The 18296-nt window shown below is 50.2% G+C and overlaps 5 protein-coding genes across 5 annotated transcripts; 2 read left to right on the forward strand and 3 right to left on the reverse strand.

Annotated features, from left to right (window-relative positions):
• Nucleotides 1-410: 410 nt before the first annotated feature.
• Nucleotides 411-7947, reverse strand: F5J12DRAFT_723995 (peptidase family C50-domain-containing protein; the record flags this gene model as incomplete). The annotated part of the gene is given in 22 exon segments (XM_051741489.1): nucleotides 411-651; nucleotides 743-907; nucleotides 966-1190; nucleotides 1207-1733; nucleotides 1797-2464; nucleotides 2521-2766; nucleotides 2824-2917; nucleotides 2974-3065; nucleotides 3112-3218; nucleotides 3272-3888; nucleotides 3941-4094; nucleotides 4145-4331; nucleotides 4380-4487; nucleotides 4546-4650; nucleotides 4700-5042; nucleotides 5096-5647; nucleotides 5719-6165; nucleotides 6255-6462; nucleotides 6604-6752; nucleotides 6798-6872; nucleotides 6978-7664; nucleotides 7714-7947. 22 exon segments carry the CDS (start codon nucleotides 7945-7947, stop codon nucleotides 411-413), a joined length of 6231 nt encoding a protein of 2076 aa, XP_051597893.1.
• Nucleotides 7948-8202: 255 nt separating this feature from the next.
• F5J12DRAFT_928508 (uncharacterized protein) lies at nucleotides 8203-9966 on the forward strand. Its single transcript, XM_051749442.1, has 3 exons — nucleotides 8203-9265; nucleotides 9654-9672; nucleotides 9741-9966. The coding sequence occupies exons 1-3, from the start codon at nucleotides 8294-8296 to the stop codon at nucleotides 9812-9814; spliced, it is 1065 nt and encodes a 354-aa protein (XP_051597894.1). The 5' UTR covers nucleotides 8203-8293; the 3' UTR covers nucleotides 9815-9966.
• A 1479-nt stretch (nucleotides 9967-11445) lies between these two features.
• On the reverse strand, nucleotides 11446-12316 carry F5J12DRAFT_845165 (uncharacterized protein). The gene is made up of 5 exons (XM_051746305.1): nucleotides 12073-12316; nucleotides 11955-12021; nucleotides 11707-11906; nucleotides 11521-11641; nucleotides 11446-11467 (listed from the first exon to the last, which is right to left on the reverse strand). The coding sequence occupies exons 2-4, from the start codon at nucleotides 11972-11974 to the stop codon at nucleotides 11580-11582; spliced, it is 282 nt and encodes a 93-aa protein (XP_051597895.1). The 5' UTR covers nucleotides 11975-12021; nucleotides 12073-12316; the 3' UTR covers nucleotides 11446-11467; nucleotides 11521-11579.
• Nucleotides 12317-12905: 589 nt separating this feature from the next.
• Nucleotides 12906-14014, forward strand: F5J12DRAFT_845163 (uncharacterized protein; the record flags this gene model as incomplete). The annotated part of the gene is made up of 1 exon (XM_051746304.1): nucleotides 12906-14014. One exon carries the CDS (start codon nucleotides 12906-12908, stop codon nucleotides 13680-13682), a length of 777 nt encoding a protein of 258 aa, XP_051597896.1. The 3' UTR covers nucleotides 13683-14014.
• Nucleotides 14000-17116, reverse strand: F5J12DRAFT_921995 (kinase-like domain-containing protein). Its single transcript, XM_051749303.1, has 6 exons — nucleotides 16764-17116; nucleotides 16603-16707; nucleotides 16054-16550; nucleotides 14949-15998; nucleotides 14639-14897; nucleotides 14000-14587 (listed from the first exon to the last, which is right to left on the reverse strand). Exons 1-6 carry the CDS (start codon nucleotides 17031-17033, stop codon nucleotides 14285-14287), a joined length of 2484 nt encoding a protein of 827 aa, XP_051597897.1. The 5' UTR covers nucleotides 17034-17116; the 3' UTR covers nucleotides 14000-14284.
• Between the last annotated feature and the right edge of the window lie 1180 nt (nucleotides 17117-18296).

Below are 18296 nucleotides of genomic sequence, written 5' to 3' on the forward strand. Positions count from 1 at the left end.
GAGATGGTCGTGGTGGCCATTTCAACTCACGGAGTCTGAGCGAGCCTGGACTCCAGGAAAACAACCGAAAGCACGGGAAAACAGCGACCGCGATTGGATTTGAGCCCGTCCGTCGTCCAGAATCAAACAGTCCCGAAAATTTGTTGGACCAGTCGTTGTACAAGCTTGCGACCACCCAACTCGCCAGGTGGGGACTTTCAGCGAACGATGAGCTCACCGTGGGCGTGCTTATCCGACGCTCGCAGTGGCAGTGTGACGGCTACGCCCCTTCACCTACTTACCGGAGTCGGAGTCCAGTCGGCGTCCATCACATATGACCGCGTGGAAAGTGGAAACTCGGAGAAAATTCTGACAGCGTGTGCTGAATATTACTGAATTGCACTATACTAGAATGACGATACGTAGTTCCACTACAAGTAGAATGGTATCCCATACACCACCGGTGCTGCCCCAGTCAGGTACTTCAGCTTACATAATTGACGTGATTGGGCAACAGCCGCCACCACGGACGTCCCTGGCGGCTTCCCACCGTCAGCGCCGGAATGAGAAAGCACACCGTCAGGAGTAAGTCCGAGCCGGTCGACCACACCCTGCGTGAACTTGTCTATGTCCCGGTCGGTCACGTCCCACAAATTTGCGACCAGCGTTGGGCTGCAGTAGAGTTAGTCCCGCAGCTTACGAAATGCGGAGTTACGACGGATTACAGCCGTAGACGCCCTCCGGATAGGTTTAGGCTACTCACCATCCCGAAACCATATAATGATAGGGTGTTCCAACCCGGTCGAATTCCCCCATGTCTTTGAGGGAACCAGACGAACACCCCCAGAGCATGGTTGCTGCGCATCGAGGCAGGTGGCGGAGTTTGTGTGATCGTACGTATTGCTCGCCACCCCCGTGCCCGAAATAGCTGGGTTAGGGGAAGTGCAGTCAGCTCAGCCCTACAGGGAAGACACTGAACTACTTACATGACAAGGTCCTTTTGCGATAGAGCATTCAAGAACTGCTGTTCACTCGGAGCATGGCCAGTGATGCCATCCCAACCAACACTATGCATCTGTTTGAGCCATGGGGCGAAGCGCCCTTCAGTGCCCTTGAGATCTCCACTGGGGTTGAGAATGTAATACGCCTTCCGTGGATCAATCGAGATCCGATCAACGGTAGGCTCTTCCTGACTGTCGCTGCCACGTTCGCTGCTACACATTGCACGGACTCTGCAGTGCTGCGAACTGGACCCTATCTAGTAAAAAGTTCAAGCTCGGGATCCTGCTCACGCTTCGACCACGCAGCACAGGGATACTTTCCCATGGAATTCCCTGCAGACGTCTATCGAGAACCAGGAATATGTGATCGTCATCGACGGCATTTCCCTTCTTCTCTGCTTTCTTGCGCACAGCACGATGCTCGCAGAGTGCAGTGCGCAGGTCCACAACTGCGTGGTCCATATCTATCTCGGAGATAGCGACAGGAACACCATGCAGGTGGTACAAGTCAAACATAAAGCAAAGAAGGTCCTCAAGCTCTTCGTCTTTACAGGACGATGGTAAAGAGGCGAGGCAATTGAGAAACGGTTCTGAGAGTCGGGATATAGATGAAGGAGCAGAGGTTGCAGTGGACTTCGGCTGACGTTTCTTGGTATTTGAGGAGGATAGAATTCGCGACAGTACCTTGTCTAGACGCACACGAAGGTCATCAAGGAGGTTTGGAGCAAGGTTAGCTGAAGGGCCCAATATCGCCTGGCGAACCGTGCGTCCTAAGTAAGCGAAGGCATGATGAATTAGAACCGGGTCAAAACCCACCTTGAACCCTCCCAACCAACAAAATTCGATGTTCTCCAACAATTCCTGCAACCGCTTATCAAGCGCCGCTCGCTCCGCCCACCAGGCTGCTATGTGCGCACGGTCATCATTTCTTACATGCACTGCTCGCCGCGTGCCCTCATCACTTAAGCGCACGATATCGCGGAACTCCGCAAGTGCCTCGTCGAGTGTGAGATGTTGTTCGTCGCTGTCGGAACGGCTGTGGAGGGGCAGGCAGAAGATTAACGACGAAGCGGACGAAACTCTGCTGAGGAACATCGTTGATTTGTCCGGGGTAAGGATAATATGGATAGCCGTCCAGTTTTTGGGCAGCTTTGAGATCTCCGAAGACAGGCCCGCAAAGCCTGACGGTGACACTGTAGCAGAAGTGTATCTTTCTTGCAAAGCTTCCCAATAAGCGAGCAACGAGTCTGAAGCAGTGGCCGACTCGGAGCCACCAGAACTTGCTGACGAGAAGGAAGAGGCCCGGATAGGATAGCGCGTGGTTGGGCTTCCCTTAAAATCGGATGCAGTCGGCAAAAGGCCGAGAGGCGAATCAGAAGCCCTTGGCAATGGCCACTGAAGATCGTCCCTACCATTCCAGTCAGGAAATTTGTGCCGGATGGCTTCAAGCATTTCACGGTGCAAAGTGATCGCCGACGACGTGTCTACACAGTCCCAAAGTTAAGTCCCCAAACCGCGATATTTGGAAAGACGTACGTACCCAAAAGGCACGTTGCAAGTAGAGGACCATCTGACACCACCTTACCGAGGGCAGATTGCAATACCTGAATCATTCCCAATGACACCGCAGCTTCTCTAACATGAGGAACGTTCCCACAACGAGAGGTGAGTGCCAAATCCGCCCAGAATAAGTCTTCCGCATCACCGAGAGCGCCAAGAATGTCGTGTGTGGCTGGGGTCGACGATGCATCTTTTCCTCCTGATAGCGGCATAGGAAGTGCGATCGCTTCGTTCAAAAGGTTAAGCAGACTATGATGAAAGGGATTACTTCTACGCGACTTACCTGACTCTGTCAGAGAATTGAGGAGAATGTCTGCTTGGAACGATCTATAGACGCTGTGCATAGTTAGCATGCCCATGACAGCATGTTCTTCCCCCTAAATCCCCAAGATCAACAAATGCTCTGGACTGGTCACCAACACGATACTCATACCTTAATTTCTGCAGATGGTGGCAGTGACATGAGTTTCTCGACCAGCTGCTTAAATAGTTCATCTTCATCTTCCTCGTTTCTCAAGAGCCAAACTGCGAGGAGGTCAGAATGCCACTTGTAATGGACATGGAGACTCACTATGTCGCCGTAAGATCCTTGATAGGAGCTTTGGAACAATCATTCCCTGTCCAGGATTGACGACGACGGCCCCGGAGAGAGTGCCGATGCTGGACTTCCGCTGAGAGCTATAGAATTCCGCTGAGCTACGAAAAGACAGCGAAAAGTAATGGCCACGTACCGGCCATCAATCGCAGCCAAGGTTCCCTCCAGCTCATCCAACATTTTTCGTGCCCGCTCGTAACTCTCTTTTGAATTCTGTTCTTGGCCCGCTTCGCACAAAGCTTCATAATCCCCTCTTAGCCTCTGCACGTCTGCCGCATCTATCCCCGGAAGGTCCTCTAGCAGCTGCGCAGCTTTCACTAGTTCCTGTTGGCTAGCAATTAGATCTCCTTGACCCAACAGCACCTCGCTACGAAGAGTAAGAGCTCGGGCAGCAACAATGGACGCCTTGGTAACTTGTGCAAGGTCAAGTGCCTGCTGCGAAAAATATAACGCGTCGCGCGCAGAGCCGCGTGCAAAGAAAATCTGAGAAAGCGAAAGCAGTGTCGTGAGCAGAGATGAAAGTAGGCGCCACGAGAGTGCATCAACTGGAATTGATGCACGACTGTCAGACGACGCTGTAGGTTGGTCGCTGACCGGTGTTCCGTTGCTGGGAGCTTCGAATACATTGTTGTCTTCTTGGGTTGTCTTCGAAGCTGAACTTCTTGAGGGGCTTAGACGCGAAAGAGCATCAACAGCCCGGTTCCACAAGCGAAGAGATTGTAGCATGGTGCACAAGGCACCGACCATATCATCCTGGAACGAAACTCGTCGATGACCTGAAGGCAGTGCGGAGATGGGAACTTACTTTGGAATATTGAATGGCAGAGAAGACACGGCAGGCTAGAGCAGCCCTCTCTAAGCGTTCCACACGAGCTCTTATACGTTGGACAGTTGGTGCTGTTTTATCCTCAGCAGCGACAACATCCTCTAAACTATGAGCTTCGCAATATACACTCGCACTTCCAGTAGGTTCAAGCACCCGGCATCAGAAACCAAACTGCTTACGTACCTGGCAGGCATGTTATCACCCAGTGCGAGGACCTCCGCCTGGCCTAACAGGTATCTTAGACGTACTTCGACCGGCGTGTCCTCAGTTTTGAGAAGTGTAGTGCAACGGTTGAAGATGGAACCGGCGCGCTTTGGCTTGCCGAGCTTGACATACTCATGGGCAAGATCAACACAAAACACCGAGTAGGCTACAAGAAAATGTTACGTCGCATTAGTGGTTAGTGAACGGGTCATACCTTCAGTAGGAACTGGGGTCTGCTGTTCGCAGAGACGCTTGAGAATCTCGAGAAGCTTCACCTTCAAAACGATCAAGCCCAGCAGACCCAGTAAGTGTATGTTCATTTCTCCGTATCAAAACGTTATCAGCACATATCCTAAGGGGTGATGCTCAAAGTAACTTACGAAGTAGGCCAACAAGGGAACCGAGGTCAAAACGGGCATCGGATCTTTCAACTTTCTCTATAGCCTTTGCAACCGCAGCTGAATTTAGAGATACTTCATCGAGAACTGGAAAACTTTCAAGACGTGTTGACAATTATAGCATGGTAGGACATACCCTTTCTGGGCTTAGGCGTAACAGGATGCAAAGCTGGCTTCTTAGTGACACGAGTTCTGGTCATCGGAGCTTGCATCTTCTTTCTGCTCCCTCCTCTATTTGCTCTCGTTGAGGCATCCCCGTTAAATCGTTTCGGATTCGAGCTACCATCTCCCAAAACCCCTTCAGTGTTGTTGAGAAGGCTTAAGAGAACCTCACATGCTCTCTCAATGTGCGTAGTTACTGCGCTTGTCATCTCCGATCCAGCGGGCAGCCGGCGGTAAGAATGGAGAGCAAGCCACAAGTGAGCACTTAGGGTATACTTGGGCATAAGGGAAGCGAAACCAGAGTCAACGGGATGGAGCTATGTGTGAAGACATCAGTAAACGCAGCCTCAGATGGAACATTAAGACCCACTTCTCTTTCCACCAGGGTTAGCACTTCCCTCCCCATATCCTCTACATCCAATTGATAGGAGCCCCTCTCGTTGTCTTCGGCGGCACTCCTTCGGTCCCTCCAAAGCACATCTAGACCACATAGAAGGGCTCCTGCTCTCCGTGCAGGTGCCCACTTTGCGTTATATACCGCAAGTAAATCTCGGAGAATACTCAACATCGTCGTTCGAACACCATCTTTGTGGACGACGCTTTCAAGCGTTTTGAGTTGGCGTTCGAGAAGGACACCTGTGATTGCCCCCTTCGATAGGGAGTCATCGAGGGAAAACGGCGGATCACCATCAATATTGATGTTAAGGCAACGCGTGCTGGAGTCTTCGAGTACGTGACGCAGAGAAACTTGTTCAGGAGGAAGGAACAACTCGCAACTGGCAATGTACGTTAATCGCTCGATCACTGAAGCGAGCTGCTTGAGTAGCCCATCATCGTCTTTGAAAGGGTCCGGCGCGGCGATAGAGGGAAAGAGGGTGTAAGGAAACATCCGCACGCTTTGAACAAAAGCCTCAATAGAAAGCTATCTTGGCAATCGACGAGTTGAGCAAAAGTCTGTGACCAAATATACGGAAGTAACAAGGCGAACCGCACCTTCCTATCCCCAATCTTCAAGTAGCACACTCCTAGCAACTCGTACCTTCTGAATAGCTGCTCCTCGAGTTGCTTCCAGCCTTCCTTGTTTCTCTCGCCTTCCTTCTCCTGAGAGTCGAATTCGCCATTGGTCGTGTCCACCTTGCCTTGTGAAGTATATAAGCTTAGAGCCCTCGTCCCAACAATACATCCCTGCTTCAAAAACCTAATGGCTCCACCATGTTTATCGGCCTTGTATAATGTGCCGCCAAGGTTGTGAAACGCCCCGGAGATGCAGCGTAAAAAGTTGGCGCTATCTAAAGGGTCTATAACCGTTAGGGACCCGTCGATAGTGGCTACTGCGTTTTCCAGTTGCCGTAGGGCGAGTGTATACGTATCCACATCATCTGAATTAAGTCGGTTCCGCGCAACCACAAACTGGGTGTCTAGAAGCGACGCGAGGTTATCCTTGATGGTTGCACGAGGAAGGTGATGAACTCTTCGGATCTGTACGCCTTCAAATCAGACAAGTTAAGGCAAAGCTAGGAATTCGTTACCTCGGCAGTATCCGCCCCAAGTGCTGAGGTAATGCCTTCTAGTAAAATGAGCAAAGTACATCTCGCTTCCGTGTCCGATCTGCCACCTTCCGCAGCATCCAAAACTCGAATAGCGGCTCGTCTTAATCGTTCCAACGCACGCTCTATCTTGCCAAGAGAAGCATCAGCATTCCCGTCAGGAACGGTGCTTGACATATTCTCTGCCGACCTCGAGCGCAATTGTGCAGCGAGTAATGGGTACCTTGGAAGGCAATCAATTGCTTGTCTGCTACGCTTTACACTTTCAGGGTCTGAGCCGACGACGAGATGATGAGCTTCTTCGCCCGAGAACTTTGATAGGAGATCAAACTTGCCGTTATTCTCCAGACTTGCGGTAGCCTTGACGAGAGTGGCACAAAACTGGGCACACTCGACTACAATGCTACCTTCGTGGGGTGACTTGCCTCCCTGCGAACCTTCCGATCGCAACTTCAGCTGCCCAACCTGAACAGTGAGGCTCTCGATCTCTGTAGAAGCTCGAACTGAGTCGGATACCGAAGATACACGTTCAGAGCCTTGTGAGAACGAGAGCCGCGCGATGAGCTCCGAAATGTAATCTAACATAGCCATATCGCCTGTCTAGACAGAAAATATTCAGCACCTCCTGCAATCCTTTCACGAGACAGAAATGCCGTGGCTCCTAAAACGAAGCATGAGGAGAAGATTTGTGAACTTCAAACTCACCCTCTTGGCCAAGGTCATCCAAAATTCACACACCCCAAGAAAGGCCCTAGCCTCCAGGAAGCTCCGCAAAACAAGACCGTTTACGCGACCAGCCAATCCATGAAGAGTCTGCGAGATATACGACGCAGCTGCCGCTTCAGATGTCTTTACATCGCGAGATAGACTCGAGTCCACTGACGCACGGGCATATGCCATGCACGCTTTTTGGACCTGGTCCCAGAACGTGGACGGCTTGATGGTATCCGGGGACGTGTGTAAAAGGCAGGATAGGGCATAGATGCGTAGGTAAAATATGAATCGTAAATTTGAACCATTGATCGTACGGGTATTTGATGATAGGTGGCTGCACGCCTTCGTCAGTGACGTGTACGCTCGCGTTAAGAGCGCGTCCTTAGTCTTCTCGGATATACATTCGCTCGTAGTTCGTTGAGCCAAATCAAGGAGGCTAGGGTGATTCTGAAGAGCCGAGACAAAATCCTGCAATGAAATGGTAGAGTGTAAGAGGGGACTTAACGCACTGAGCGCGTACGTCAGAGCGGTGAAAGCGAGAGTTGTTAGTGCGCCATCCCTGGGTGAGGACAGAGGAAGCGAAAGAAGGCAGAGCGGTGGTGGTAGGACAGATGATCCCTTCATCAAAGAAGTTAGGCGCGAGTGCACGCCGCTCAGTACTTCTGCAACTGCCTCATGCTGAACAGTTCGTTAACACCGTGCATAGCCAGATACGTTCGGGACATACCAGTTCCAAAGCAAGCAATTTCCCCACTAAACTGCAAGCTGCACGCTCGATGTCCATGTCGTCCGGGCTCAGAACCCTCAATCTCTGCAACGCCTCTACCGCCTCTCCCACTGCATTGTCCACCGTTTTAGCAGTCGGCTCCGTAGCTCTTCCCTTCGCGCCTCCTCGCGAAGCCTTCCACCCCGAATGAACCACGGCGGAAAGTGTCTGCAAAGACGCGTTCACCACACGCATAGCACCAACCCGGTTTTGCTCGGAGGTCGATGACGAGGGCTCCATGTCCATTGCATTGACCTTCCGCTTCCCTTTGATCTTCGGATCAGTAGTAGTAACTGACTTAGATCTCGTCCCCGTCATGACTTTACGAGTTGTCGTAGCCATGATATAAGTTTGTAGGTGTTGCAACCTTGGCACAAAGTCACTGGCATAGCCGGTGGCACGGCTCCCTTGAATTGCAAAGCTCGCGTCGAGTCACGTGAGCGTCGATGTAAAACCCCCAGCCACCCGAATTCTCAGGTTCTTTCAAACTCATATACCTCGCTCATAAGTCCAGGACCTTCATCGATACCAGTGAAGCACCATGAAAACTCTCTCTGGTGCACGAGCCGAGCTAGCTCGCATGCAACGCAGGGAACTGGAACTTGTCCAGGAGCTCCTAAACGTCCGCAAGGCTGTTGCAGCACGGAAAGTCGTGATCAACGAGTTGATCGAAGTCAGCGTCGTATCATACGTCGATCGCCTTCCAGACGAATTGCTTGCACAGATATTCCTCCTCATTGGAGATCGGCAGAAACGGGAATGGGAGGTGGGTTGTTATTGGAACCACGACCGACGACACCGGTGGGAAGAGGACCATCTAGCTCTAGCTAGTGTCTCACGCCGTTGGAGGGCTGTGATATTGGGCATTCCTGGTGTCTGGAGCGAGGTCTGCTTGGGGTACTACTTGCGACCAACGTTGTTGAAGTTGCGCTTGGAAAGAAGTCGTCAAGCCCCTCTTACCATCTCCCCCGGATGCGGATACGGACTGCCAAGACTAGAAGTTGTCTTGCGTCACGCCAATCGATTTCATACACTCCGGATTTGTGCTACCGACGACGCCAAGGCCTTCCTCGGCAAAATCGCCGGTATAAGGCTTCCGTCTCTGCGGTACCTTGTCATAAGCGCAGATTGGTCGGCTGATGACTTGCTAACGATTCGTTCATGGGCTCCTGCCCTCAAGCATCTGGAATTGTACAATTGGAAGGTGCCATCTCATAGCGCCCTTTCTCAATTTATCACTGCCGAATCATTGGAAGAACTGTCACTCGTAGACGTTACTACCAGTGATTACCGGACGTTTCACAGCATGCACTTTCCTTTGCTTCGGCGCCTCGCACTTGACATCCCCCTACCTTTGTCATTCTTGGATGCTATTGTAGCTCCAAAGCTCACCTCTTTTTACTTTACTGGACAACATTGTGAAACGCCACCCTACGGCACATCTATCGGAGATGAGTCGAAATTCAACAATGTCTCGCACCTCTCTTTTGTTGCATCCCGCTATGAAAAGACGGTCAGCAAGAATGCTTTGGATATCTCCAAGAGACTTTGCCGCATATTTCATGGCATACGTTATGTGACCATTCATGTGGACTACGTGTCCGCATTATTTTCCACGTTGAATCGTTAGCAAAGCAACCAATGCCTCATTGACTACTGCTGGAAATTCCTCGAAAGCCTTGAAATACGGGACTTCACTCTTAGCTCTATCGAATTACTTGAATGTTTAATGGCTTGGCTCACGTGGCGAGAGAAGTCCGGTCAACCAAAACTGCATTGGAAACTTGCATAAACCCCATGCTAACGGCCTGGTGACACTGGACACTTCCCACACCCTCTATCAAACATTGAGGGAATGTTGTGCGTCATTGGAGTAGGATCGTGTTCCGGTCTCTTTCTAGGTGGTGTCTCTCTACAACGGTGAGTTCCCTGTTGTCGGTGACTAGGTCTGTACTTCGAGCACTGAATGGTATAGTGTCCCTTATTAGGTCGATTAGATCGCAAGTCGGGCTGGAGTTGTGTGAAACCAGTTGAGATCGAGAGCTATGCGACCGTTGCATGAGCAGCAGAAAAGGGGGGCTAGTACCTCTGAGTGTACTCGCATCGCAGCTGACGAAGCCTGGCACTATTGATGTATTCAGACTCGTCCACTTGACACTTAGCGTAGCATACATGACTGTACTTATGTGGGACTCCGGCTCCACCCAACATAATACGATGTAATAATACATCAGTGTCACGCAAACGTTCGACAATGTATGGAACCAAACCGCTACCGGACACTCGCTTACCAGCTGGGTGGCACATATACAATGATCAGAAGGGAATTGGAAGTTGACCAGGAGCTCTTGGACGTCCGCAAAGCCGTAGCAGTACAGAAAGTTGTGACTGACGACCTGATCAAAGCGAGTGCTGTAACACACATCGATTGCCTTCCAAACGAGTTGCTTGTGCAGATAATCCTCCTCATCAAATACGAGAAGGAAAGCCTGGCCAGCGTCTCCTGCAGTTGGAGGGCCGTGGTCATAGACACTCCTAGTATCTGGAGTGAGATCTGCTTGTTCCATTACTGCTGACGCCGGAGGTTGTTGAAGTCGCACTTGGCAAGAAGTCGTCAAGCCCTTCTTACCGTCCGGGCCGGTCACGACTCGTCAGGACTAGACCTTGTCTTGCGTCATGCAAACCGTATTCATCCTCTCTGGATCCTTGGCGATTCCGGGAACTTCCTCAGCAAAATCACCGGCAAAAGACTTCTTTCTCTGAAGTAGCTTTTCACAGATGTAGGGTGCTCGGTTAATCTCCTGCCAACGATTCGTTCATGTTCCCCTGCTCTCGAGCATCTAGAATTGCACCGATGGCAGGTGCTGCCACATGGAACCCTTTCTTAATTTATCGCTGCCGAATCATTGAAAGAACTGTCACTCGTAAACATTACAACCAGTGACTCGGAATTTCAGCAAGATAGCATAAACTTCCCTTTACTTCAGCGCCTTGCACTTGATATCGGCGACCCCATATCGTTCTTGGAAGCCATTGTAGCACCCGAGCTTGTATACTTTTGCTTTACTGGAGAATTGTCAGTTGACACTTAAAGGTGGCATGACCGTACTTAAGTGGGACTCCAGCTCCACTCAACACAATACGCTGTAATATGTAAGTTCAAAATGAATGTAGGCAATCCAGTCATTTTAAACAAACCCTTAAAGCTTCTTTTATCAACAAATTATCGGATGGCGATCCTTTTCATTTGAACGCAGTTGCGGAGGTCAGACGAGGTGAAAATCATTGGTTGTTGCACTCCGTACATGAGGGAGAGTCACTCACTGGGATTAAAAATGACGATTAACGGCGAAGTCAGAACCGAATGACGCTATACCGTTGACAAGATGATTCACAACCAAATATACTTGAACCCAACTTCGGCACAAGTACATAAGGTCGTCGCCTCCACTGGTTGAACGCCCATATTTGTAGTGTGCCTTTGCTCCTGAACAAGCCAATGGTAAGTGCTTGTTGATGAAGAACCGAAGTGGACACTACAAACGACCAGTTGGGGACTCTTACGAGGTTTTACCAGCGGCGTCGGTCTCGACAAGTCCACCGAAGAATCCGTTTCTGCCTGGCCCTCCGTGAAGTTTGCCAACCTACATATGCACCCGAGATCCCTCGCTATCGTGCATGATGCCCTATGAACTCCAGTTTCACAATTTACGGCCTTGCCACCAATTGCACAACAAGTATCAGGAACTAATATCACCGTGTACATACCCATTTGATGTGTGCTCCGTAACGTTTGTCCCGGCTCCGAAAGCACTCGTGAAGATATGTTAAACGGAACGCCGTGATTTTATGGCGTACGAAATCACCAGGTGTACGTATCTTCTCCTGGCTTTCACGGGTATAATTAACCACTCAAGCTTCAAGAGAAAACTAATTGTAAGCACACTGGCTTACCTGAGCCCAGATAATCAGGACGAAGGCCTATGGCGGTGTGGATGTACGATATGGAATCCGGATGCAACATACATTTCAAAAGTAAAATCATGATATTGGTATTGGCCTTGACAGTGGTGACAAGTGATGTGGCCATTGTAGTTTCGCGTCTTCCAGCGGCGACGGGCCACTGAAAGGTGATGCATATACCTCGGAGCCCCCTGACACGCTTTGTATAGGCGTTAAATTATCTACTGCTCTGCACTCACAAAATGGCAAGGAGGAACATGATCCATACATCAGCAAAGTTACAAGTAGTCTGCTTGTCTGATCCATCTGATTTAGTCTGACAAACTTTAATTCAATTCATTTGAACTCTTGGCACACCATTAAGTTATCTAGTGTCAGACATCTGGATTGTCTGGATTGTCTGAATTGTTCTGAATTGTCTGCAGCAGACTGTATCAGACAAAGCAGACTAGATGTAACTTTCCTGATGTAGTCGAGGGCGGACTAGACGTGATCGATGGAATTGTAATTGTGTTGGCATAAAAATTGGTGATCGTCACCTAGGATGCGGGGCGGGTGAAGGTCAGGCCGACGCATTACTATGCGAACAACTTCTGTGAATCAAGATCACTTGGCGGTTTTTCACCGGGCGAAAGAAGAGCTGAACGGCGCACGCAGGTGGCTGTGACGCACGTGGCAGGGAATGCCAGCAACGGGATGGGACTCATTAACTACCATATGTTCAGGAGCTTTCTGACGTCCGCAAGGATGTAGCAGCACTGAAAGTCGCGATCGAAGCGCTGATCAAAGCAAGGGCGGTACCGTACATCAATCGTCTTCCAAACGAGTTGCTTGCACAGATATTCCTCCTCATCAAATATCAGCGGGCAAGTCTGGCTGATGTCTCACGTCGTTGGCAGGCCGTGATCATGGATACACCTGGTATCTAGAGCTGGATCGACTTGGACGACTATTTCAGCAGCCAGGCATTGAGGTGGGACTTGGAAAGAAGTCGTCAAGTGCCTTTTAGCGTCTCCGTGGGCCGCAGGATGTCAGAACTAGACGATGTCTTGTCTCATGCGAACCGTTTGCGTACTCTCGCGATCTCTGGTAGCACCGACAAGATCCTTAGGAGACTCTCCCTCATAAATCTTCCCTCTCTGCATCACCTTTTCGTGACTGGAGGAGGGCTCTCGGTAGATCCCTCGTTGATGACTTGCTCATATGCTCCTGCCCTCAAGCATCTAGAATTGCATAAATGGAAGGTGCCGTCTCACACGGCCCTTTCTCAATTTATCGCTGCCGAACCATTGGAAGAACTGCCACTCGTAAACGTTACTGCCAGTGATGACGAATTTCACAGCATGCACTTTCCTTCGCTTCAGCGCCTTGCACTTGACATCCGCCTGCCTATGTCGTTCTTGGATGCTATTGTAGCCCCAAAGCTCGCATATTTTTGCTTTACTGCAAATCGTTTCGCAAAGTCTCACTACGGCGAATCTATCGATGAGTCGAAATTCAATTTTGCTGCTCCCAAATATACAGAGACGGTCAACGTGCATGCTTTGGAAATCTCCGAGAGACTTTGCCATATATTTCGCGGCACACGTTGCGCGACCGTTCATGTGAGCTACGTGTCCATGCTATTCTCCTACCAAGGTCCTGTTGACCTCTGCTGGACATTCCTCGAAAGCCTTGAAATGCAAGACATCACTCCTCGTTCTATCAAACCACTTGAATGTTTATTGGATTGGCTCAGGTGGCGAGAGAATTCGGGTCAACCAAAACTGCATTTGAAACTCGTTTCGCGCAGACCCAATGCCAATAGCCTGATGACACCGAACACTTCCCACAGAACATTGAGGGAATGTTGTACGTCAGTGGTGCTGGATGGTGTTCCGACGCCTTCCCAGATGTGTCTCTTTACGTCTTCAGATTCACTGTCGTCGCTGAGCAGCTCACTTGACACATTCCGATGCCAGTATTAAGTCGTCGTGCCATAGATCACAGGGTTCGCTAACTTGGTCCGCTGCAACTTTCTAACTTGGCTTTCTTTACAGGCTGCAAATAGTACTCATATAAAACCTTTCGCTCCCCTTCCAGTGTCCAGCTGTCTTTGCAGTTCCTGTTGTATTGTGCTTCGTGCACTGGATGGTATAGTGCTCCTATGAGGTCGATTAGACTGCAAGTCGGGCCGGAGTTGCGTGAATCCAAATGAGATCGGAGAGCTATGGGACCATTGCATGAGCAACAGAAAAGGGGGTGGCAGTATCTTAGCATATGCTCGCATCGCAGCTAGTGAAGCCTGACACTATTGATGTATTCAGGCTCGTCGACCCGACACTTAGGGTAGTCTGCATGACCGTACTTATGTGGGACTGCACCTCCACTCAACATAATACGATGTAATACATAAGTGTCATATGCAAATGTTCGACAATGTATGGGACCAGACTGCTACCGGACACCCGCCTACCAGCGGTGGCACATATACACCGTTCAGATTAGGTCAAAGAGAGTCTCGGATATGTGGGATGAGGAAAAATGTATAGGTATACTTATGTCTTGTTCGACCCCCCGATTCGTCTTTCTAGCGTAGGGAAACCGTCGACGGCTTGGCACTGACAGTGTGAACCACTTCTTCGTCAGCAGCGGGCCCAGCTTGGTTGGCACTCGCGTTTCTGATCGACGTGAGCACCTCCTTGCAGTACTTCAGCTTGTCCACCAGGCGTTGGTGGAACTTGGCTTGCTCGGGATCGGCGACCGGGGGCTGAAGGGCATGAGCCATAATTTCGCTCAGGGTGTAACGCGTCAACTTGTAATTCTTGTCGATATATGTGATAAGGAGTCCATGGGAAGAGAGGATGACTTTTGAATGGTCGTAGAAATTAAACTACAGGCAACGGTGACACTGTTGTCAACGAAGAGCAAGCTCAATACATACCTGTAAGACATCGTGACTCATCTTGAAAACAATGACGTGTTTCATGCGGAGGTACTTCTGGACGAAGTCCATGCCCTTCGTGCGATCCAAATCTTCGAAAGTATACTCATAGTCACCGTAGAGACGGTCCATGATGTAGCGTTCAAAGTGCTTGAGAAGATAAACCTTGTTCTTGAGCTCATCCGGGAATTCCGACACCGAATAGCACTTCCTGACGTAGACTGTCCCGTGCTTGCGCGAGGAGACATAGTCAAAATGGCTGAAAACACAATGTCAAGCATACAGACAAGCGATACAATATGAAACGCACTGCTTGTCAGCGGCGAGTACCAAAGTGGTGCTGTCATTGAAATGGACACCAACGGAGCCGTCGGTTAGAGCATAACCCATTCCGTACTTGTTGCAGTAGTCCACCCAGGACACGATAAAAACGCGTTCGGTTGGGAGATTGACGTCCTCTCGAGGATCACGGAACAGCTTTCCTGCTGCTTTGGCATCGAAGGCAACGGTTAACGTCTGCGCAGCCGCATCGAAACCGCTCAGTTTGGTCTGAGGTGCCGACTCCACCCGCACTTCAGTAACCGGGGGTTCCTTGTGTTCTTCCCTCATGCGTTCTTTACCTAGAGCCGCCTTACGTACAGGAGGCTGATTCTCTTGCTCGTCGTCGGTGCGAGTCCCGAGGCCGCTCACGGGAGCCATCTGCGCAACAATTCTCGCCTTCTGCGACTCCAGCTCCTTTTGTCTCTGTAGATCATAGTTCTTTTCCCTAGCACCCCGAGGTGGTTCTGGGTCCTCTTCTTCGATGTCCTGAAGACCACGAGTAGAACGAACGTTGCGGAGTGGGGAAGCCTTCGCTTCTTTCGCAGCTTGGAGTTTCCTAAAGAGTGGGGACTCCTTGGCACTATTCGTTGTCGACATGAGAAGGGGTTGCCTTGCGGAACTGAGTAGGGCAGAGATAGGGCTCCCTGGCTGTACAGCCTTCTGGAATTCCATCTCTTGCTGAGCTATGCTCGACGTAATGGCGTTCTTCGCCTTCTCACTCGGGCCGTTGTCCGGTGGAGCAGAAGGAACCGCAATGCTTGTGACTTGATCATCGTCGAGAAACGCAGCCTTCTTGAGTTTCGACAGGTTGATGATAGACATGGGGCGTGTGATATATCGGAAGTCAGGGGGTCCGTCATGTGCAGAAAGTGGAATGAACTGCGGGACAATTCCAAAGTCAATAAAGGGCGACGCGATGATCTCGTGGAGGGTTGGACGTTTCTGCGGATCAGGTGTTAGGATGGCCTGTATGCATTCGCGGGCATCAGACGAGATGCGGCGTTCAGCAGGAAACTCGTAGTTGTTGTCTCGAATTCTCCTATAGAGGTTTGGTGATCAGACAATCGCGGAAGCCCGGACGGCTAGCTACTTACGTATAGATCTCTTTAACATCCTTCGTTTGGAAAGGTGGACGCCCAATCAAAAGGGTGTACAAGATAACGCCAATTGACCAAGTGTCAACTTCGAAGCTGTGCCCGTTTGCTGTGTCGAACAGCACCTCCGGGGCGATGTAGTTGGGTGTTCCGCAAATGGTCTTCTTCCGTTCGCCCGGGTTTTCAATCAGCGCAGCCAAACCGAAGTCGCCGACTTTGATGTTCATACTAGCATCCAAGAAGAGGTTGCCGAGTTTGAGATCGCGGTGGATGACTTGGTGGGAATGCATGTAATGGCAAGCACCGATAATTTGGACTAGGAAGAAGCGTGCCTCAGGTTCAGTGAACCTCCGACGGCGGCGAAGCATGTCCATTAGGGAGCCACTATGGCAAAGTTCGAGCGTCATGTAGACGTTCTGGTCATCCTCGAAACAATCATGGAACCGAACGATGTTTGGATGAGCAAGCGATCGGTGAATCTTAATTTCAGCATACAGCTGAATGCTCTCTTGTCGGTAAATGTGATACATCGAGTGACGGTTGACGAACCTTCGTCTTTGCTTTCTTAGTCTTGAGAGACGTCTTCGTTACAACCTTGCACGCAAGCCGGGTTCCACGGACATCCTTGACCTCGTACACTCGTGCAAAACCACCCTAGGTATGGAAGAGTTGTACGTAAAACACAGGATAAATGTCAACCAAGGACTAACCTCGCCCAAAAACCCGACACGTTGGTATTCTAAGAGATGGTTCTTGTCGGTGATTATCTTTGGAGGAGAGGGGGGAGTAGTCTTGCTATTCTGGCGAGGCAAGGGAGGGTCAGGAGGAGTGGCCTTTGCCTTCTCCTGCTGCTTGGGCGACGGTGCTTGTTGACCCTGCTGTTGGTTGATGGCATTGGTAAAGGGATGGCGACGGGCAGCCTGGGTTTGAGGTTGGACTTGTGCGGGTGGCATGCGGGTGTGCGTTGTGTAGGCAGACATTCCAAAGGCCTAACACCTTGAAAGTCTGTGAAATCGTCAGTCAAACGTTTCAACTTGCTTTGGTTGCTGTGGCGCTGGCTGACAGACTTTTTTGAACCACGCGAGCGTGTGTGCAAGGCGTGTCTATTAGGTAATCTGTCACGTGGACGTTCAACTTTGATTAAACAAGTCACGTGAGATCCACCATAAATACAATTAGCCCCTGAGGCCAAGTCTGGGGTCAAAGCGACGGGTCCAAGCACTAGAACAATGCAACCAGCCACAAATGCCAACGCCATGCTAAAGATTCCACACTTTTACAATAGTGGGAATAAATGTGGACCTATAAACTCGAGTTGACGGAGATCCAAAGGATCATTCCACCTCAATTCAATTCATCCCGTGTAGTACTTGCGTGCACAAGTCTGCACACCTCCACACTTCCTCTGACACAATCTATCGCATAGAAGACATGAAGCTTACACAGATCTACAACACCATGTCACCGTGCAGCAATCCATTAACAAGGTTCGTACTAATCAACTTAGCTTGATCCATGTATCTCATATCCTTGATTCAGAATGCGAGGACGGTCTTCTGCTGACGAAAAGCATATTCCACCTTCCTACACGTGTGCTGAATGCCACTCTAGCAATGGTACAGCCTCCAGTATAACGACTAGACCACGGTCTACCATCCAAAGGCTCCTTGCCACCGCAGTTGGTCGCTCACCCAGGGCGACAGAGCATTTTACCTCGGCGAAACGGAAATGGAGTTTTGCTACACGGTTCATGTCCTCTGGACCAGACACGTTTTATTTGTCAGCTGCACCGGAGACTCAAGGAAACTCTACTGAGCATTCACGCTTCGCCAATGAGGAGCTCACTTTGCAGTTTGGAAAGATATCCGTGTGCGATACCCACCCCCAAGTCACGGGTTTACAGTACGTCATCGACTGCCTTGTGAATCCCGTTTTCATCGATTATGTTGTAGGGGGTCCCCTTTGTCCGAGTCATGGATTACCACAACCATTCAGGGGACCGCGCTTCCTGACCCAAACCCAACGCTCGTCCCTGTCACTACCGAGAGAGAATGCACACAGATTGTATATTCAAACACTTTATCTGCGGAAATTTACCAACTCTACCCGCCTGTCGATTTCTTCGCAAACTGCAATGGCATTTTGGCCGGGCAATCATATTTCCCCGACCTTGACACTGAAATGGATGACATTGATATCGCAATGGGCATCGATTACAACCCCGTTTCCGTGAATGATTCGCA

Source organism: Pisolithus orientalis (genome assembly GCF_024613125.1).
Source record: "Pisolithus orientalis strain OTSU chromosome Unknown F5J12scaffold_25, whole genome shotgun sequence".
Taxonomy (NCBI): Eukaryota; Fungi; Basidiomycota; class Agaricomycetes; order Boletales; family Pisolithaceae; genus Pisolithus; species Pisolithus orientalis.